Source organism: Sander lucioperca, chromosome 6 (assembly GCF_008315115.2).
Source record: "Sander lucioperca isolate FBNREF2018 chromosome 6, SLUC_FBN_1.2, whole genome shotgun sequence".
Lineage (NCBI taxonomy): Eukaryota > Metazoa > Chordata > Actinopteri > Perciformes > Percidae > Sander > Sander lucioperca.
Window position 1 is genome coordinate 5,533,785 of NC_050178.1, and position 23,453 is coordinate 5,557,237.

General features: G+C 40.8%; 1 protein-coding gene across 3 annotated transcripts in view; it reads right to left on the minus strand.

The window, feature by feature from the left end:
* The window catches only part of cacna2d2a (calcium channel, voltage-dependent, alpha 2/delta subunit 2a), a 150,419-nt gene that overhangs the window by 36,725 nt on the left and 90,241 nt on the right, over window positions 1-23,453 (minus strand). For 2 of the 3 annotated variants that reach the window (XM_031301542.2, XM_031301541.2), the window contains exons 5-8: window positions 20,087-20,131; window positions 16,018-16,156; window positions 5,590-5,721; window positions 5,310-5,367 (exon numbers count right to left, since the gene is read on the minus strand). In XM_031301542.2, the coding sequence (XP_031157402.1) occupies window positions 5,310-5,367; window positions 5,590-5,721; window positions 16,018-16,156; window positions 20,087-20,131 (374 nt within the window). The remainder of the gene's footprint in view (window positions 1-5,309; window positions 5,368-5,589; window positions 5,722-16,017; window positions 16,157-20,086; window positions 20,132-23,453) is intronic. The other variant, XM_031301543.2, reaches the window with a different exon arrangement.

The following is a 23,453-nucleotide window of genomic DNA, read 5'->3' on the forward strand; positions in this document are numbered from 1 at the left end:
TTCCTTCATTAATCAGTATGATACTTCAAATCACAGAGTAACGTAGGCTACAGAGTGCTGAGGCTACAGAACTACCTGTTGCTGTCAATTTTGACAGTATGGTCATTCGCCATTGCCACAATTTGACACATGAAAGAGAGACAGCTAGCAATGCAAAACATTGGACGAGTACAACACTGCATGTGTCAGAGCTCTTGATGACTAGGTGTTGAAATAACATGAACGAAAAGTAACATTTAGTAGAAATCAGTGCTAACGCTGGCAAGCTAGATTCCACTTTCCAAGTTAAGGCTACTTAGCCTAGCTTGCTAGCTTTCACTTTCCGAGTGGAGTACAAATCATATATATATATATATATATATATATATATATATATATATATATATATATATATATATATATAATAGTGCTGTCAGTTAAACATACACAGGCGTTAACGCAAACCCATTTTAACAGCGTACATTTTTTATCGTGAGATTAACATTCTTTTTGGCCTAGCAAACTTAGTTTTTTTCACATGCTGTTGCAACAACTAGTAACGTTAGAAAAACTCCAACACCACACCGGATCTAGCTAGACCGGAAACAAAACAACAGGCACGCCGCACACACTTGTTTGGGCTTGCGAGCCGGCCAAAGAGTAGTAGGCTAACGTTACGTTTTGAGTGGATGGCGAGCGCGAGATGCCGAAATGGATGCCAATAAGATTCTGAATGGAAAGTTTACTTTTAAAAAGTTGTCGAGGGGGACAGTAGTTTCACGCATACACAGCCTGTCTGACACGGAGAAAGCAGCCCAACTGGAACTGCGGCAAAGTGCTTCAAACGCTGTCTCATTAACCAGTGATCACTGGACGTCAGTGAGTAATCAAAATTATTTAGGAGTTACTGCACGCTATATTGACTGTATATCAGCATACGGTTTTAGGACTGTGTTGTTTGTATCATTTTTTTTGCTTTTTGTCATTTGGGACATTGTCCACCCCCTTTTCTGTCCAGGAGATGTTACATTCCTTATTAGAAAAACATAAAGGTTACAAATGTCCTGCTGTGGCATCTGGTTTTTGGACCATTTTGTTTGTACTGTATAAGCAAAGTGTTAGTGTTACATCTCAGTTAGGTTAGGTACTTGTAGGAATTGTGCAGTAATGACAGATTCACACATTTTTCTTTTGTTTACAGTAAATAAATAATAAACAATTACAAATCTTAAAGTCAAGTTCATAAAGTAATTGTATTCATTTGATTCCCAATTAAGATACACTGGTAACAATGTCTTTCCATTGTTAATATGTACTTAAAAACAGTTCTGAAATGCAAAATAATAGAATTTTATTCATGTGGTAAAACATGTGATTAATCGCGATTAACTATAGGAATTTGGCGATTAATCGCGATTAAAATTAGCAAACTTGCTGTGCAACTAACATTTTGCAGACCACAACTCTGGTCTACTTATGCTACTGTTACACTAAGGTTTAGCATTTACCATTATGCTGTAATTGTCACTTGTGGCCACAGTGGCCTTGAGTCTTGTATCAACATCCAGAAGCTATTCAACATGACATGCTTCAGGCACGCACCCAACAAGCTGACAGTGCGTCTCCTAGCAATGCCTCAGAACACTTGTTGCCATGGGAAACACCCATCCAGACGCTTGAAGCATAGACGCGGTTTCCTAAAAACATGCCAAAAACATCCTTTTTTCATTCATCCTTTTTTAAATGATAAAATATACACAATAGCTGAAGTATAACTACAGTTTGTATACGTACACAAAAAAGTAAGGAAAATTCAAATTTCAGTCTGACTTTAACCTGAGCATTTGCACACGTACAGCTGCTAAGAAAACCACAACTCATGCTCAACACTTGCATGACCATCCGTACAACTTGTGTAGATGCTCATGTTGTTGGTTGAGTTACTGTCCTCGTGACGGATGTTGCTATCTCCTGTACTGCTGTCACATGATCACACATGACAGGCTTACCTAACCCCTGTTAGCGTGTGTGATTGGCTGACCTTGCCACAGAGTGTCAGTCAGGGAGACAGCATGTTAGACTATAATCACACAAGTCTGACCTGACATATCATGACACTCCCTGACACGGCCCCGCTACTCAGTGCAGCTGGGCACAAGTTGCTAAGCAACGGGCCACAGTAATGTCGAAGGCTCCGACGTGAAATAAAGCTCGACAAGAGTGACAAACATGGAAGACCGGGGGGGAGACAAGGTGTTCCTGCAAAAATACACCTCTTCCTCTGTCTAGCCTTGTCACACACACTGCTGCCGCTCAGCAGTGCCCCTCATCTTTCTCTTTCTTTCTTCCTTTCTGTCTCCGGGAGGAGTCCCCCAGTCAAAACACGTGTAAGAGAATTAAACTCGGGTGTACTTCGGTTGTAGCACTGACAGATCAGAGACAGGGTCCTTGTTTTAACTTATCCTGTTACACAGTGCCATGTGTTTTCCAGCATTTTTCATGTTTACACTGTTGGCTACTGTGACAGTGGAGCACTAGAGAGACTTATGGTGTTAACTTAATTAAACTGTCAGGGAACACCTTGCTAGTCTGATGATTGTAAATATATTGAGGTAATAGGCCATCACTTTTATTTATTTTTGGTAAAAGGCAGAAATGTCACCCCAAAGAGAACCTGCTCACCTCAAAACTGATGACTAATAACTGACGGATTCAATTCTTCAGCCATATCTGAATATATCTGCATTATTTAGTACATGGTTAACATATTAATGAGTCTTCTGATACTTGTTCTGCTTCTTTTATCCAACAAGGGATACAACAGTACAACCACAAACTGTGATTATAATTGATTTCAATCTTTGTTTTGATGTTGTTGTTTGAATGGTTCTTTTTAACAGTTGTGTTATGGAATATAGTTTTATGTTGTTTTTATCTATGGTTTTATTTTATAGGTATATATGTCGTTATGTTTTGGTAAACAGTGCTGGTTGATTAGGATGGGCGCACTGTAATTTCAATGTTATTATGTATGAATAAATTGAACCTTGACTGTGCCTTTAAACCGCAGTGACTGAAATTACATTTAATTTACTTCTAAAGATGAAAGGATTCATTCTCTTTTAGACGTGGCTACATTCAAAGATGTCAAGATTATGTATTTTGAATCTTGAATCATCAGAACAGGCTTCTTTTGCTTGTCTTTTTTATTTGTTTGGTCTGAGCTTGTTGACTTCATCCGACAGTCTGGGCTGACCTCAAACAAACACTCAGGTTGAGCTGGATCCAGACAGAGATGGAAAAAGGGGTCAGGTCTAATCAACATTGCTGTCATGATTATGTCCAGTTCACTCCAACCTGTAACCAGGCAACAGGCAGGGCTGCCACAAAGCCAATGTGACATTGGCAGGTAGATTGAACGTGGAAGGGTGGACAGAAAGCTTGGGCGGGTGGGTGAAGGGACTGTTTGGCTGAATGCAGCCTAGTTCTGTCCAACCCATCACACTTGCCTGCCCCGGCACTCTGTGCAGTGATCAGCTGTTGCACAGAGAACCACAGGCAAAGGTGGGCACTTTAAACAAAAACATTAGCCTCTATCTTGCTTTGTCCTTGTAACAAAAGACAATGCATCAACATTATCTCTTACTGAGAGAAATACAAGCCGGGAAAATGCTTTGATCTCATTCCACTAAACAATATCCTTTATTTAGCTCCAGGCTCTACAGGAGCCAGAGATAAACCACTGTACAGCAATCCTAATGTAAGGCTGCATTTAAGAGGTTTTTTTGCATGTGGTTTACATTCACAAAGCCCTCTAACGTGCAAATATCCCTTAAGCAGCCAGTTCAGGAAAACACATTTAAAAAGGGTTACTTGTTTTAAATAAAGGCATTGTCAGAAGCATTTTTTAAATTGATGCATTGATGCATACATTATGTTACTGTTGTAGAGATTATTTTAGAGTAGCGCAGTGAAGAAAGTACATGTAATTATTGAAAATAGTTGTATGTAAGTATGTAGTCTCGCTTTGCCAGACCCTCCTCCAAGGCGCGCTGAAGGAGGGTCTGGCTACTCCACATAGCATTCGGAGATGGGAGGAAAACATGCTCTGGTTTATTGGCATTTCTTTAAACCAATCACAATCGTCTTGGGCGGTGCTAAGCACCGGAGAAAAGCTGCGGTGCAGCTGCAAAATACGCTCGGAAGGAACTTGTTTTGGTGGAACGTGTACGTTTAAAAGTAGTTTTAGTCGTGCAACAGAAAACTCAGGACAGATAGTCTAGCTAGCTGTCTGGATTTACCCTGCAGAGATCTGAGGAGCAGTTAACCATAGTCCTCATAAATCTACTGGAGTTTAAAATGCCAACACAAAGGAAGCCCAAAGCAACGGATATCCGGCCTAAATAAGTGAAATCCGGCGGATTTTCGGGCGGCAATGGAGCAATCCCGGAAGTAGAACATCAAGGATATAGACTAGTAAGTATGTTACTCCTTTTATTCCAGAACTGAGCAAAGAATTAAGAAGACTATGAAAAACCTAAAATTATAACAAAAATCACATGTAGTGGCAAAGTGTACGGATACCTCTATTATAACACATACATGAAAATCTAATGTGCTTACAGCATGTGTGTGTGAGGACTCAGATCACAACAGTTTTACAATTTTAAGACAGCATGAGAGTGCTGCTGCTGACAGCACAGGTGTTGCATTGACAAGTTAAATTTCTGCAATTTTACTCTGCTTTTGCTGTTTGTATTGGTTAGAAGCTATCTCCTTTACTCTCAACACTCAGCTGGACTCACCTGGTGCCAAAAGACTCACACCTTCCAACACTGGGATAATTAAGGTCAAATTGAGATGTATATTCTTTGAAATGTGCAAAATTCATATACAAATTTTACCACATCTAGAGATGATTTAGTCATTCTGAGTAAAATGTGTGTATAATGTACTTCTTTACTATTGTACTTCTTTCTGTTGATGCTACTATGTAAACTTAAATTGAATGTGTTAAGTCAAAATCAGTGAGTAAACAGCTCTTCTTCTATATTTTATGAAAAGCTGGCCTGAGTTAGTTTTTTGTGATGATTATTCATAAGTACAGTACATTATTACCATTCTTTCTATCTCCATCAATGCCCCTGAGGAGTCCAAATGTGCCGATTTAGGAAATAAATACCTCTGAAAACTTCAATGTTAGAAAGTGTTGAGGATAATGTATGTTTTTTTTCCAAAGGTATTCTTCCTAAAATGGCCAATAGGCAGTAACAGTGGAAGAAAAGAAATAAAATCGCACTGAACCAGGTCCTGATTAATATGGCACTTACCAAGGTCTTCTACGTACGTCATACAGGTCAATCTTGTTGGGTGCCCTCCATGGAGTGGCTGGAGAGAGAAGAAAATAAGTTATATGCTGTAGAGTGTAGGATATTTTATATCAGATTAGATCAAAGTAATCATAATTTCATTCTGTCTATCCAGTTACCAGTACAGCCATCTGATAAGAGATTGCCAATGTTCTGCAGCTGAGGAGCCCTAGGGTCAATTTAGACTTTATCTTGCTGTGAGTTATATGGCAGACTGTTGACTCAGTACCCTGTTGCCTACCTGGGTAGTATCGAGTCACTCCTGTGGCACTGCCAAACACCTGCCAGCGCAGAGAGCTGTCCTCCTTACGGTTTTCAATAAAGACCCTCTCCAGTGCCTGGGTCCAGTTTAACTCGTTTAGGATGACTGGGGCTGTAGGAACACACACCGATAAACACACACAATCAGACTGACAAAGGTGAATTGGCAAATGGCAAAGGCTCATTGTTTTCTGTTGGATCAGTTAAAACAGAAAAAAGGAGACGATAAAGTTTAAACACATTTTCACCCAGATTTTAATGTCCCCATGCAGCCAAACTTTATTGTGATTTCTGTTGCAAGAGGACAATATAAACCCCAGTTTTCAGAAGAAAGAAAACAAGATCCTCTTGAAATGAGCACAACTCAGAATATGCTTCTGTTTGTAAAAAATGAAAAAAGGAGAATGTAAATTATTTCTTATTATGTGCCATAGTCCTTTAAAGTAAGTCTAAAAAGTCAATAAATGCTTAAACTACTGGCTCTGAAAATAGTTTATAATCCGATTTAAACCCAGTTTTGTATTATTGATTTTTTACACCTGTTTTTCCAATATTCAAAATAAACAAATACATTTCCTTGATTTAAAATAACAAATGAAAACAATGAGCCCTAAATATAGTGTAACCAAAGTACAAAACAGGTTTTCTCTGTTAGTAGCCCAAAGGTCAACTCTCCTTGCTGAACAACTTTGTCCGTGCCAGCAGCAGTAAGCTGAGTACATTAGAATGGATGTATGCAGGCAGCTCGGACGGCGGTGGCCGGGCATCAGTCTAATCTGGATGATCTCTGAGGAGTGCAGGAGGAGGAATCTGAGACGGCCTTGGAGGAGGTCATATGTCACTCGCAGCATGTGGAGGCAGAAGCCACTTCAGAATTTTTGATAGCAAAGAAAAAAAACTATTTCTGCAAATGTCCATGAATGTGTGTTTGTGTTAAGAGGATTTGTGGGCGCGTGATGATGAAAAAAAAAAGCTTGCGCATGCACGGCTTAACGCATCAACGTGTGTGTTTTGAGGGCACAGATATATCTCATAGGTCAGATGTACTCTGGGAAATTGCTTGTGGAGAGAAGTATTCATCATCTAGTCAGCAAGAAGTGGAATAACACTACGACCACGTCAACGTGTGTCTTGTTTCCTCTCTAACTCAGAATCGTATTACTTATATTGTATTTACACTGCCCTTTTTCTTTCACTCTTTGATCCAGATTATCTTTTTCTATTTCTAACAATGTGTGTATACACACATGTGCACACACACACACACACACACACACACACACACACACACACACACACACACACACACACACACACACACCAAACATGCTTTCAGTCTGTGTTTAAGAGCTAAGCTGAAGTCAGAAAATGGGGAGTGCAATCAGAGGTTTAATAGCCACCTGATTAAAGAGGAAAAAAGACAAGGCACTGAGCTGAGGAGAACTTCACTCACTTCTCTGATTTAATTACTTAGCCAACCAAAACTAGACAAGCCTCTGAACCGACAAGTCCAGCTTTGCTAAACCCCTGGTTTGAATTTCACACAAATAAACGATCATTATCCACTTTCCCTATGTTTTTCAATTACTGCTCAGTGTTTGACGAGCTGTCAGTTTAGAGGTATGAAATACGCCACCGACCTTTCCCCATCCACTGCTCACCTCCTTTACCGTAAGATGAAAGCCTCTGAATAATCACAATCACGTGACATTACTTAAAATACTGTACATAATATTGCATTTATTTTCTTAGCTGAATGTTCACTTCCAACTTGTCAAACTCTCCAAAAGTTCCATTACTCTTTAGCATCCTGTAAAACAAATGCACACAAACAAACACACGCACGTACACTCACTACCACAGCACTAAGTAGTGTCTGGAGGACAGTACTATATGAAAGCCAAATTGCTGCCATCGCCAAGGGGAGCTCCTCAACATGTTTTTCTCAAAATTCATAGACGTAAAGGAAGAATGAAGGAGGAGAGAGGCAGCCCTACAGATGGGGATAAACATAAAAACCCAGAGAGAGGGGGGAGGACGACTGATGGAAAGCAACACAGAAATTAACACGAATGAGTGGTTGCTTTCACAGACTGAAAAGACCATTTCTTGCTCATGAGGGAAGGAGAGAGAACACAACATAAAATTAATTTTAAACTCCTAAATTGAAAATGGTTAAAATTAAAATGATAATTTGAAGTGTTTTCACATTATGTAACAAATGACAGATCAGATTTGTCCTTTGCTTTGTAGGTGAACAACTTAGCCGGTGAAAAGTTGTTAATCACGGTTTTATAGTTGGAGTTGTGAGAACAGCTGAGGCTGCAACATCATTGTAAAACATCACTTTTGATTTATTGAAAAACAATAAGTTCTATCTTATTAATCAAATGCTTGGTCAGCTATTTGTTGTGTGGTTATTTGAGGACTAATTCCTGAAGAATGTGTACCAGTGACATTTCTGCTGCAAACTTAATTGCGTTTTTTCCAGAATCAGAAAGTGAAACAGCTTCTCATAACACAGAGTTTACATTTGCCAAAAGTCCAGATGGTCTCAAGATCTAAAAAGAGACTTTTAGTATCTCTGCAATTTTGACTGTGAATTATCAAACTTGCCAAAGTCGCTCCCATGACTCTATGATTCATTTCAGCAAGACCAGTGGCTATATTTTACTGATGTTTGTGTGTGGAGATTATCATGGGACCAAACCATTTCAATTTCATCAAGGCCGTGCAATACTGTGGTCAAAAAGCCATCTGATTAATGTGTAAAAAGTATTATCCTTTAATCATGAGCTATCACAGCAGGTTGCTGTGGCAGCAGCCTTTGTGCAGTGAAGTCCTGGGTGCTCTTATCTCGAGAGGCACTATGTCTGTAATGACAGCTGTCCCATACAGGCCAAGGGCAAAAAGAACATCCTGTGTCCTCTTTTTAAAACTATCACCATCGCAGCTACCTTGACTAACATCAAGGTATCAACCAAACTCTGGCTATGCAAGGATTATCAGTTGCACTGCTGCCCAGGGCTGCACACACACAAGCAACTTTCAACTGTATTGTCCCAACTGATGGTGGAAGTGTGTGTCTTTATTCACACCCAAGTGTTGGTCAGTCTTGGTCTTTCAATCAAGGGTTAATAAGACAGACCAAAGTGTATGTGTGTTTATATTGCCAGCTAAAACTAAACCAGTCAGATGTAGATGTGAGCCACCTCTACTGTCAGGCCAATGCTGCGCGCGCACACACACACACACACACACACACACACACACACACACACACACACACACACACACACACACACACACACACACACACACACACACACAGACACACACAGACACACACACACACACACACACACACACACACACACACACACACACACACACACACACACACACACCTGCAGTTGATCTTTTCAGAAAAAAACGGGCACATCAGAGATAGGAGAACAGAGTAAACTAATTCTCTTTGATTTATTCATTTAAGATATGCTGTGACTTCTCTGGACAGTTGATAAAAAGACAAATTTCCCCTGGGGGATGTATGCTCACACAGGGAGACAGGGCCTCCGAGCGCTGTGTTGGGCTCATCTTTCATGTGAAACGCGCCTCTCTCTCTGATATCTTTAAAAGGCAATTCATCAGCGCGCTGCTCCCCTGACATTTAGAGCACCCTTGGCTTTGCCCCTTTATGGAGCAAGACTGCACACCAAGTAGGGTAACAATTATGAGTGGGATTTATGGAGCATCTCTGCATGAGATCATTTCTCAACCCCCCATCCTATGATCCCACCCCCCAAACCCTCACACATACATTATTCACAGTGATATACCCGAGATAAAGAGCCATCTAAACCGATATGTGCTTTATGCCCTGTATTAATACAACATTATAGAAATAGGCGCACACATTTACTGTACACACAGAGGAGTAAAAAGGCACAGTGGCCTGTAATATATCAGAGCAAAACACAAGTGGTCTCTCATAAGACATCCATAATGGTAATGGAGCTGAAGCTATTAGCTAAGTCTGTTTGAAGAGTCATAACAATTATCACCGTCATCGCCATGAATCATTTACATATTCTGCTTTTTAATAAACAGACTGAGACAAATACAGCCTATTTTGAATGTCAGTGAGTTAATATCCAGATAGCGTATTTTCGCAAAGTCATATCTTAAAGGGACAGTTATTTTTCATACACCGTTCAAGTAATTCATAAAAATAAGAGGAGTTAAAATCGTTTATAATTCACTGACAATTTACAGCTCTGAGTAAAGAGAGACTCAGATTAAACCATTGGTCATTTCACTTAAAGGTTCAGTTTACCTTACCTTAGATATCTGCTTATTTTGCTTCCAACCCAAAACAATAAAGGTGGATAGTATTTTGTTTGTGGTGCTCTCAGTATTATTACAAAATTCGACAGCAAAAAGTATTTCCAGCAACAGTGCAATAGTTACGCTGGATAAATTAAGGAGCTCCATGTGAGCAGCTCTCAAACAACATTAAAGGTGAGAAAATGTTTTGTTGCAATTTAGTGATAAAGCCACACCTTCCTGCACATTTCTTCACAAGTCTTTACAGACCAGCATCTCTGCATCTGCATGCACCACCTCCTTCTGTGTCTCTGTATTGTCAACCCAATTCCTTCTCCATATCCCCTCTCTCCTGTTTACTCTCTGTCTCTCCTTCTATTCTCTTCTTTTATGGCTGTTTTGTGGCTTGGCTGAGTGTTAAAGTGCCTGAACATTAAACCTTTCATCCTGCAGAGAAAACGGCAGCAACAGGAACTGGCAGCAGTTCACGCACCCACAACAACAAGGTAAAACAAAGTCTAGCTTCCCAGAGAAAAAATATGTCTTTATGTAGCCTTGGTTGGGAAAACTAATGTCCAGAAGATACTGTATAACCTAATTTGTATTCTTTGCAGTGTGCTTTACAAAACAGGTCTCCAAGAATTTATTTGCAACTGAAACAGCACACTAACTAATTATAATTAAAATTTATGTGAAGGATTCAAGCAGTTTCACTCAGGAATAGCATTTAGTATGAGTGTATTTGTCAGCGAGGACCTCCGTTTTGCTAAATGGTAATCTCAGACTGCGAATGGGGAGGGCTTTGCAAATGGGTATTTCTCTGAGGAGGGATGATTATTCAATATACAGAATAAGAAAGAAGGGAGAGATTTCACCACACCTCCAGAGAGCCCCTCCAAATATTCTTTCTAATTAAAAGAAGAGCAGTAAATAACAAACACATGAAATGTAATTTGTGAGCCTGGTGGTGAGTGAAGTGGAGTTGTGCTGTGCTGACTGTTCTAATTAGTGTGCTGGTAAATGATAGTGCCCCTTCACTGGGCACACACTATAGGGGTGGATGGGTCAGGGGAAGAGAGAGAAAGATGGAGTCTGTAAATTCAAGAACGACAGAAATACAGCCTGCAGTGTTTATACTGTCTTTCTTCTCTTTTGGTTTAACTTTTAAAATCCCATTTCCCTTATCCCCCTCTCTCTCTCTATTACTTTATTTTTCCTTTCATTTTTTTTTTTTTTTTTTTTTTTTTTTTACAATTTTTCTTTTTTTTCTTTTACAAATCACTTTTGCTTTTTTCCCCCACACATTTAAATCTGGTTTGATGTTGAGGCGGGCTGAGTTGATCTCCAGCGTGGCGTGAGTTGGTTGACAGGAAAGCTTCTGCGTGTGAAACGAATACAAGCTGCATGTACTGTGCGTGCACAAACACACACACACACACACACAAAGATGACATTTTACATTTAGCTGAAGCTTAGATTCACAACTCACGACTTTAAGATGACAAATGTAGCATGCTCTTATAGAAATATATGGCAAAGTAAAGTGGGAACATTCACTAATTGGGGCCACAGCATATAATTTGGCAAGTTTCGCCATATCAACTTAAAGGTAATGATACAACAGTTTTTTTTCTGCTGCTCCCAAGTAGCAAAATACATCAGTTATTGCAGGAAGTTTTGGAGCATCCTTGAATTCACCAACAAGGAAAAGTCATGGAAAACAATAGCTGCATAAAAGGTGGAAAATCCATCTTAAAAAAATGATGGTATGCTTTAGAAAATGTTTGCAATAAGTAAAGTAAACCTAGTTTTGTAACTCCAGCAGTATGGTCCTAAAACTTAGAAAGGAGCAATCGGACACTCAAGTACAGGGAAGGGTGGTAATAATTGGTTGTTGTGCATGCATGTATGTGTGTGTGTGTGTGGGGGGGGGGGGGGGGGCTTGTTTAACTATATTCGTGGGGTTCAAAAACCGGGAGTCCAGTATACTTGTGGGGTCCCGACAGCTTTGTTGGGCCAAAATGCTGGACCCCACAAGGTTAAATGGCTGTTTGAGGGTTAAGACTTGGTTGTAGCATTAGGGTTAGAATTAGGTTATGGTTAGGGTGAGGGTAAGGGTTAAGGTTAGGCATTTAGTTGGGATGGTTAAGGTTAGGGTAAGGGGTTAGGGAATGCATTATGTCAATGACGGGTCCCCACAAAGATAGTGAGACGCACTATGTGTGTGTGTGTGTAATGGGTGGGTGGGTGGGATAATCGCTCCATGCAAAACATTTAAGCTCTGCTCTTTCATCTGCACACACAGTTAGCCAGTTCTCACCATTCATTTCTGATATCCAAGTTTATGACTGTCCCTGACTACAATAGCAAACTGACAACATGACGTTAGGCTGCCGGAAAAGGCGCCGCATGCTGCGGTTTTAAACTTCAGATTCAATGAAAGGGCTTCCCACATTCACTGGTGGCTTTCTTTATTCCCTGCTGGGAACAGTGGCTGCTTATTCTCACACAAACACTAATGTAGTCACACACCATGTGTATACTATTCACATATAATTGCTACCTTTGTTTTTTATAAAGGCATATTTACAACCTTCTATATTTTCAATATGTTATAATGGCCAATGGCCATGCAACTGTGGATTGACCCAATCTGGATTAGTATCCTCTATCTACCGTATGAACTCGGTCCAATTACCAGTGAGATTCCCCAGACTCTACAAAATAGTTGCCAATAATGAATAATTTCTATATTCCCTCGATGTTTACATCCTTATTTTTCAGTGATTATTTTTAAGATTATATTTCCAGTCCTTTCTCTGCTATTATTTTATAAATCCCTGCCTCTTCCTCATCATTTCTGTAGCATTCGTTGGGAGAATAAAACCTGTTTCTCCATAGATGACACCACCCACATTCATTTATTCCTCTGTGGCTGTGTTGCGATGTCCATTCTGTAATAAGCAACGATAATTAGAGGAAAACTGTATGAATATTTGACCTAAGCTAATTAGAAAGTTTGCAGACTTGGCAGCAGGAATCAGCAGTGGGATAATGAATCATAAAATGGTTCATTACTGCGCTCAGGGAACACTCTCAATCTCAATAAACGGACATGGGGCCTAGCAGACAAATCAAACCAGGACGCCTGCACCGCCTCATTTAGCTGTTGAAAGGATCACAATAAAAAAAGAAAAAAAAAATGCTTTTTTTGCTCTAAATGGTTTCTATTATTAACGTGTCTCTCTCCTCTCACCCCTTTTCTTTCTATCTTTCCTTGTATCTGTGCCTCTCTCTCAGTCCATCCCCAAGGACTATCATTTTGATGTGACTGGCAATTCACTGCCATTTTTTTGGAAAACAGTCAATTTATTCAGTGCATTAACAATGTGTATAATTCAAAGCAAGCTACTCCAACAACAAGCGATCTCTAATAAACAACACTTTACAGAAAGTGTTGAACACTATGCTGTACTTTGGACTGTGCTCCATTCTTCCTAAACTTTTCTTTTCTCTGCCTTTCCTCTGGCCTCCCCCTGAGGAACGAGTGCTGAATCTACCCACTCAAACTGCTTCTTTTCTGCTAATCCTAAACCCACAGATGTATTGTAGATACAGACCTCTCCGGACCCAGAGGACAACAATCCACCCACATTAGGTTCCTCCGACATCCTCTCCAAGGCACCCTGGCCTGCAGGCTCCCAATGGTGGGACCAGAGCAGGACACGACATGCAGATAATAATCCCCCTTCACCATGTTGCAAAAAAAGCAAACGTAGCTCCCATGATATGAACCTAAATAATAACGTAAATAAAATTTCTGTAAGCTTAGCTAGCTTTGCACTCCTATGAAACTACCAAACTCATGAGGGACAGTATTACAAAAAAAGGATCAAAATCAATGCAGTAGAACCAGAGACGTGTTTTTTATTCAGCACATTCTTCTTTCTTGTCAAAACTTGATGCTACATTACCCACAATGCAACTTGGCAGTTTGGACGGATATTCATGTTTGTGTAATGCTAGTAGAGGCTAATGTAACCTTGAGCCGCTAGCCTCAAGCAGAGTTGAGGAGCAGGCTACAGAGGTCTGGTAAGCTGCCTACTTTCTATCTCCACACCTCCAGATTTATTTAATTTCTAAACTTGTAGTCTTCAGCCCCAACCGATAAATTTACAAGACTTTGCACGTCTGGAGCCACAAAAAGCTTTATACAACTTTTACATACCGGTATACAGTAGCTCTCCCTAACACCTGTAAACATACTTCGATGTGTAAAATCAGTGGGGTTCCATTGCATTGCACATTCAAAAAATTTAAATTAAAGGCTGATATCTACATTTGTGCCTGGGACATTTGGTTTGGCGTCTTTAAAAATGACATTTGGGTAGCAACATGTTTTTTAACACTATTTATCAGCAACGACGAAAACACTGCACATGTGCATAATGGAGTTGGCACAAAATCTTAAGTTGGCAATCTCTGCACAGCAGACAGCGCAATGGGAGCTAACTAAACACCATTCATAGTAAACATTTTCCATCGAAGCAAAGTGAAAAAGCTAATTCCATGCACTGTACCACTCTACTCTTCTAGTCTCCAACATGTTCAATCAAGCGGCCTTTATTCTCTGACTCATATCTTCAGACAGGAGGACTGGAGCTGGCACAAAATGGCTCCGGGAACAATGTGCAGGCCTGATTGCTCTTTTGTGAGTTAGCTGTGGCCTTTGACATCTCCTCCTGAACCAAGTGTCTAATTCTGACAAGATTTGTCTGGAGACACAGCTGGAGGGCATTGTCACAGACAGGTGCCATACACTGCCTGTTCAACAAAGAGGGGGCAAAAGGCTAGACAATAACAGAACAGAAAAATTGCCACTGTGAAAGTGTCTGTCTGTCTGCACATGCTCTGGTTTTTGAGTCTTTAAAAGAGGCAGACACACAGTGTCTAAAAGGTTAGGGGTGGATAACAGAGGGAATATGCCAAGCAAAATCAGAGTCCCGGAAGGTACATGTGTTCCCTTTTGTCCATTTGGCAGCTGCAGACTAAGGAGGATGTTACTTATGTCCGCAGGACAGCACGGTGCCAAGCAGGAAGGGCAGGGTCCATGAGTGGGGGAGACCATGCCCACGCAGGAAGAAAACAATACAGTACAGATCTGGTTTGAGAGACCGTCTGTCATCTAAAATCATGTTAATGTGCTAAAGTGCTGGCTGATAGAAAAGGAGGGAGAGATCAAGCCAGCATTATGAGAGTGAGGGGAGAGGTCAAGTCACAAACAGGAGACTGTCATCTATCCACAGCCCAGGAGTGTGTATGAAAACCATGAGGAGACATCTTGGTACATGCATGATACAGGTAATCCTCTCTATATGTGTTATATATTAGAAGTTCATTATCTTATTGCCATTTTCTTACAGGGCAGAGACAGATTATTCACCATACAAAACACGTTTTTAAGGACTCAAAGAAATAAAAAAAATGTATTTCCAAGTTTAGCCTGTGTTGTTGTGTCATCTCTTGTTAAATATCAAATATATATATAATATATATATATATAAAAAAAAAAATATCAAGTGGTCTGAGAGAAAACTAGACTTCTGCAGCTCCTCTTGGCTCTGTTTTCAGGCCGTAGAAAATCTAGCCCGTGATGGGAGACTTTGGCCAATCACAGTTCATTTCAGAGAGAGAGCATTCCACATATGCTGACAGAGAGGGGAGAGGGTGGCTGCAGTACCTAATGCAGCTTTAGGTATTTATATTTCAAAATTCAAAATAGTGGAGTTCATGGGTTCTAAGGTGTGTTTTAAAATATCAGTTGGCAAAAACCCTTCTAGAAAAGAGTGGTAAAGGTCTACTATTTCCCTCATCCTATAACCCAGTCAGTATGTAATGGCAGAGGTGTTGACGTAACCCTGCAGTAGGTGTGCCATTTTTAACTGTAGTGGCTAATTCAGTACATGTGTTACCAGATACATTTTATGAAGCCTGTGCAATGGCACTCATTCAATCAACTATCCACCAGAACACTGATACAGAAAAAGTATTCTTTAAAAAAAAAATTTGTTTGTATACTTACAGCCTTTGTATATGTCTGTAGGAATCTGGACCGCACTGGAAGAGTAGTTAACCTTGTTTTTAAAATTGGGATCGTCCACAAACTCCAGCTCCAAAGATGTTGAGGTCTCCAGCGGGTTCTCCTCTTCTCCATCCTCTGTCTGTGCACGCACACACGCACACACACACACACACACACACACACACACACACACACACACACACACACAAATCTAAATGAGGATACAAATATGAAATGCAAATAGAGTACCGCATTCTGTCATCTCCCATATTGTGGCTTTACAGCACCCATCTGGGCTCTGATACATACAGTATATTGTGTCTCTTTGTGACTCACACACAGAGTCACACAGCCTTTGGATAATGTTAAGTACAAAAATAGCAATTATTCTGCCTTTTGTCTGCCTTCAGATTTAGGTGGTTCTATTCTCTCCCTCTCAAAGGAAAACAGCAGCAGGTATCAGAGTAGACACCAAACAGAGAGACTCATTAGTAACCGAGACGACTATCACAGGCACGAGGTGCCACACAAATTAACCCCAACAATAACTAGCATCCTACACCAATTAATCACGATTTAGTCTACCACCCGCTCAAATGATAGCATATTTCATAACAGACTGTCTCCTCTCTCTCGCCTGTGATTGTTCAAACAAAAAACAGCACTAATGCTGAATATTTCTAATATGTTTGGGCACTTTTACAGCTTCTCAGTGTTGCCATTGTACATGATGAGAAAGTACAGGGAAGAGCCTGACACACATATTACATTAGGAAAGTGTCAGATATCAAAGAAAGCCAGAAGATAAAAGAGAAAAACTGGCATTTAAGCTTTTTATCTTGATAAGTTATCAATGGAGTCCAATCTGTGCCTGTTCCCACAGGAGGAAGTGATTGTGGGATGTGAAAAAAAATGACAGCAAGATATAACCCCACTCGGCGGCTCAGTTTATTGGCTTATTCCTGATCAGATTTCAGTTAGTCAGATGCATCCTTAGAAAACAGCACACAACTTAAACAATACTCATATCTCTGATCATTTCTTATGCATTCTGACTGCTGAAGAGCAACATTTTCAATAAAGAGAGCAAAGAAGAGCAAAAACTTTTTCAGTATAAATCTGTGATCTGTTCATTTTAATGAAGCAGTGTGGGTTAATTCTGACATGATTTGTTTGTTTTTTGGAGAAATTAAATCAAAACTCCATGTCTACGGTAGAAATTGATTGATGGGTCAACTTTAATTGACTATTAAAATGCAATTACAAGCTGTTGTTGGGACAAGCTGGGGGATAGTTGTGCTGAAGTCCCATTGAAAGTCAACATAAGGAACAATACAGTGGTATGACAGAGACCAGCTCATGAGAGATATGACCATATAGAAAATGTTCGGACAGATAAATGTGTGCTGAGCGGACACCCCTGGAATTCAACAAAGAGATTACTTAAATACCAATTATCAAACAGTTTGGGAAATTATTACACATGGTCTGGCCTCAGCAAATTAGGAAAATAAGTTATTTTAAACATGAAATCTGAGAGCAATTTACTCAATACAACTAAATAACAATGGTAGACATTTAGAATGATTAAATTGAAATGCAACATTTGCATTACTTTTTCAAAAAAACAAAGGTTGCTATCTGACAACCACAAGGCTAAATAGGTTAAAGACTTTCCTCCTTTAATACTCCTTGTTCCTTAAAAAAACAGAGCTTTGGTAAAAAAAAAAGAAGTTGTTAAATAAGACTCGATGAAATAATCAAAACTGATACTTTGGATCATTGTTGGTTTAGTATATATTTGTTGACACAGTTTGGGATTTCACAGGCTGATTCTCCACTAATAATAAACCTGTTTAGGTTAGGGATGTTGGCTTTTTAACAGCACTAACTGAGGTCGAGGTGTTTGTTTATCACTCAGTCTGACACTAATTCTGTCAATGTGAGGCAGGGAGGTTTTTTTTCTTTCTTCAGAAGAGCCCAATCATAATTTACCAAGGCAGCGTCTAATTAGGAGCTGAATAAATCCATGCAGGAAAGACTGATTAGTTCATTTTCTTCAACCATCCACCACCTGTTTTGCTCGTTTCATTACCCAATTTGTTAATTTTATCTCCCTGTTCTCAAGGTTTAATTAAAGGCTGAAGAGGCCAGAGATGACATTTTGAAAATTCTTTCATTCATTCTTCAGCCAACCAGGGATAACCTCAAACCTGTTTCTTAGAACCGTGTGTGTGTGTGTGTCTGTGTGTGTGTCTGTGTGTGTGTGTGTGTGTGTGTGTGTGTGTGTGTGTGTGTGTTTATTCGAAAGACTGCATTAACGAGTGAGATAGAGGAAAAACAGCCTTTTAAACAAACCAGGAATCCTTTAACAAAAAAACAAAACAAATAAATAACATTACAATTGGTAAACAGCTGCTTAAACATATATAACATGTAGTATGCCATAACTGGAAAAAACATTAGAATAATCAATCCAATAATATTTGATGGTTGTCCTCAAAGTAAATTACTACCTTGGGACATGATTGACAATATTTTTCTACCAGATGGATAAAAGAATTGCAGTGAAGTAGAATCATGCAGACCAAAGAATATTTGCATTTTCAATCTGGACTCCCTGCTCCCTGCTGAAGCGAACGTTATAATCTTTTATGGGAAACGAGCTGTGTGGGGCCTGAACTTGTCTGTAGTTTTAACCGATGGCCAATAAGACTTCAAAGTCATAATATTGTTCAACTTGCAGACAACAGGACACCATTTAAGGACATTACATTATGTGTGTAATTAATACAAAGAACCCAAAAGAAGGCTAAAAGGTAATTGAATAAGAGGAATAAATAAAATGCTCTTCAGATATGCTTTGACATATAGGCAGTTTTAAAAATGAATTATCACATTGCACTTTTAATATCAAGGGTACAGTGACAAGAGGAGAAATTAACAGGGTAGCAAAGGATAAGGGATAGGGTACAGAGGAGACAAGGCTTGGATAAGAGAGCCCGCCAATCACTTACCTGAATTCTTATCATATCTACTCGATGGTACAGTACAGCACATTAGTACACACTCCGGTGGTAAAAGCCTTAATTGAAAGGGGTCATCGTGGGAGGAATCAAGATTTAGATCTGAGAGCACTGATGGGCGACTGTTGGGGTTGCAGGGATGAGGAATGACCTCTGCCTCTGTCTTTAGGTGGCTGTGGGGTTGGTGAGGTGGGGGTCAGGGGTGTGACACTTGCTCGGCCTCAGTGTGCCATGTTAATGATGACTGATGTTCTCCAATTAGATGTGCTGACAGGCCCTAAAGCGCTATGTCATTAATCACAGGAGTGGCATGCACAAAGAGAAAATCACATCATGATTTATTGCTCCTCCGCCTCACTCTCTTCCTCTCTCTATTTCACTCTCTTCCCATCTTTTTGTGCTTTGGTGATCGGGGGGGAGGGGGTTTGGTTCTCGCACTCCTCCTTGAAACTTAATCAATCAGGGCACGGGCTCCGAGTGTGACCTATCCTAAGAAGGAACTGCAGCCAGAGTGGTGGCGTGTTGAGACCAAACAACAGTGACTTGAGGGGCTTTTCTGGAGGAAACGCCATTACCCAGCCTGCAGGTTGTTCATATTCTTCGGTATGAATGACACACTTGATAGAAATGGTGTCCTCGTGTATGAAAGCGCAATATGACTCATGTTTTGGTTTGAGGTGTCTTGGTGATGGGTGTGGATGTCTAACAACCCTCCAGTTCAGATCCTCAGTCAACACAGTTAGGGTTGGTGGGGAGGGAGAAACCTCTGAAAATAAGACTGGGGGAGGACAGCTGAAGTTACTGTCACATGCATGTCGGCCTGCCCCTGCTCTGTCACTCTGTCTCACCACACAGCAGTGTCACCTCACTAACACACACAGACATCCCAGGGGCCTGTGACCGGAAGGGTGGCATCAACACTGAGGAGGCCGGGGAGGGATGGGGTGGGGTTGCAGGAAAAGGAGTGGTAAGTGGAGTGGGTAGGATTTGGGGTTTAACGCAGGCAGACGGGGGAGGGGGGGAGCAGTCCGTACTGTACTCACATAGTCTGAATCCGCTTTGGAATCGTAGTATGAAATGGCATTCTCCTGTGCAGAAAAGAAAAGTGAAAAGACAGTTGATGAAAGAAGATATAGCAGTGTCTATATCAGCCCTGACTCCTCGCAGTGGTAAGCAAGAGAGAGTCATGGTTATATTCAATCACACTGTTCAGCATGAGAATATAATCAGCATCACAGAACACAGGAGTAGTGTGATGTGGAATGACATGAGAAGGTGAGCAGGTGAGCTGTAGAGATATCGAAGGATGTAAAGCATCTGGGCAATGCTTTTGTTAACAAGATGCAATGTATGTGGCACATGTTCGAACTTGTGTTAAAAACACTGTAGGAACATTTTCACGTGTTGTGTTGAGTTTTTTTTTTTTTTTTTTTTAAATCCGCTGTGTTATGAGCTTAGTTTGCAGTGAGAGAAAAATAAACTCAAAATATTACTCTCTCTGGGAGTCTTATCAACCTCTGCTGGCTGTGTTTTTAGTCTAGGTAAACAGCTCTCACAAAAGGAGAGAAACAGAAAAAAGAGTAAGCAAAATAATGAAAATGTATGCAATTTTGCTGCACATTTATGCTCTAATTATAGACTGAAGTTACCAGTCTCAAGCCGAAGCCCCGGATTCAGCCTTTCACCACCAAGCTCCCGGCCTGTATCTCGAACAAAGACCCCAAACCCAGGCTGTTAGTCTCCCTGCCGCCGTTTTTTTCTCTTAACTGGCGTTCTTATCTCCCCGTAGAGGCAGGCGTGAGGGCGGGCAGGGGTTGCATGCAGCGAGCAGCATCGGTGGGGCCTGCCTCATTATCATAAGGAGGATGGCTGAGGACACGCTCTCAAGGGCATAACAGTGAGTGACTCGCCCTCACTGAAAGAGCTGTGGTTATGGTCTGATGAGGGAGAATGGCTGAAAGAAAAAGAGACAGTCTACTGTACAGGTAAGGTGAGTCTTACACACAACTTACTGACTTATTTTGTCCCAGTTTCTGTTTGTCTCTTGCACACTTTCACCATTTTGCTCTTCACTATTTTCATCCGTCTCCTACTGTCTCACACACACGCTGCTCTCTGTGTTTGTTTAACTACGGAAACACACACACACACACACACACACACACACACACACACACAGACACACCTAAATGCACAAGTATTCTCTTTCTCTGTCAGCCCCCATCTTTCTCCCAGCCCCCTTCGGCACGAGAGCCTCTCTACATACCACAACCAGGGTCTTGGCTGGCTTCCAGTGCTAATCAGAGAGTCAGTCATCAGGTCCGCTCAGTCCCTAACAACTCACCAAAGAAACACAGTATGATCAAAACTCACACTGACACCAAACATGGGGCGGACCAGCCTGGACGCAGCTTGTGTCTTTGGGTAATGAGCATGGATAAGATAGACAGAGGAGGAGCAGAATCTGCCCCCTGACACGTCTCCTCAACTTACTAGCACTCCCTCTGCCGTTCCAGCTCTGCCAGAGAGATCAGGAGTCAGGATTGAAGGAGAGGAACTGAATGTGGAGGGAATACATGGGGTGAAGGTGGAGGGTTAGTATGGAGGCTGAGGTCGGGGTGATATGAAGGGATGAATTATGAGGAGAGAAATGGGTGGTGGTGGTGGGTGCAGTGGTGAAAGAGCTGCCAGTCCTAAAAATAGCCATGCCTCTGCAGAGAGAGAAGAGAAAGAGAGCTAGCGAGACTGTGGCAGTGCAACAGTGTTGTTGTGTCTGCCAGCAGGATTGATCTGGAGCCCGGTCCTGCTTAGACTGGTCCCTCGCTTCTACAGAGTTTACTCTCTCTACTGTGGCATTACAACTCATTATTCAGGACTGCTTCCTGTAAATAAACGCTTGGTTCCTCGCACCCGAGGGACACCGTCCAGCAGTTTTACTCAAACAAATAATACACTCAAAAAAACATACAACACATTACTGAAGGGAGAGTTTAGTGAGAGGTCCAACACTGTAATACTAATACTTTATTGTTGCATTGTAATATGTACCTATCCCTTATTACTGCTTTTTATTGCAAATAATATAATATACAGTGGTATATGTCATATATGAAAAAACCTAATAAATGAGCGGAGGAACATGCATAATGATGCAGCTGCTTCCAAAGGGTCACTAGATGGTTGTATGAGCATGCAAATTATGTGAATCATATGCTATGCTATCCCTCCAGTAAAGTTCCACAGACTAGTAGATTATTTACAAAAGGAGCACTGAAGCTGTTCTGGTGGCGCCCAAACACCTTTCTGAGACTTTTTATGTTGGTTTTTCCTTTTATTTTTCACTTATGTCTCATTGGTATCATGTCTGTTTGCAAAGATGGACAGCTGTGTTTACCTTACTGCACCCTTACCCTGTACATATCACTTAATCATGCTAAACCTGCACTGTGTACAGACAGGAATCACCAATTACAATCAATCAATAGTATCAGTTGCATAAGTATAAGTATTGGTAGCACATCATGCGACCTTGTGCAACTGTCTTTAATTACACAAAAGTCCCCCTATTCAGCATTTATAAACAGTTGTATAAAAAGTTGTGCAGATGCAGATAAATCAGGGGGTGTGATTCTGGGATTTTGTAAATTCAAGCTAGCAGTAGGCTAACGTTAGCTGCTGTCAAGTATAGTGTTAACTAGCGTCACGTGCAGCGATGTTTCTGTTGCCTGTAACGTATGTTTCAGAGCATCAGAGAGAAGCGCAGACATATCAGTGGCACTGAAATGAGGCAACGAAATCTGCGTTGCTATTCGGTCCGGTAGATACAGGTCGTTAAGGCACCGGTGCCGTATTAGCACCAGATTTCAGTACCCAACCCTATTCAGGAAGAAGATATTTATAAGTAAATGTTCAAATCAATGATCCAGGCAGCGCATTCTCATCTCCCTCTTTCATTTTACAGTTGAATGGTGGCTAGAATGGCTCCGGGTCAAAGGTCAATATGGAATGGATTAATCTGTGTTATTTTTTTTAACGCGTTATTTTTTTTAACGCGTTAATTTTTCTCAGATTAATTAATTGAAATGAACACGTTATTTATATTATTTTTTTAACACAAGCATTTATTACACTGATCCTATTCATGAATGCAACAACCTCTGCCACCAACCACACACTCTCATAAACACCACACAGACATACACAGAAGAGGTGGCTCCATGTGGACGAGTCCTAGGCCACCATGACCCTCTGAGCAGCCCCCAGGGGTAACATGGCCATCTGCTGCGGCTGGTCACAGGTCTCTATGGGCTCAGGGTCTGGGTTAAACACACATCTGACACAACACCAAGCTAGCAATGATCCCACACTCATCTCTCTCAAAGCTCCACCCTGCTAGTGCACACATACACA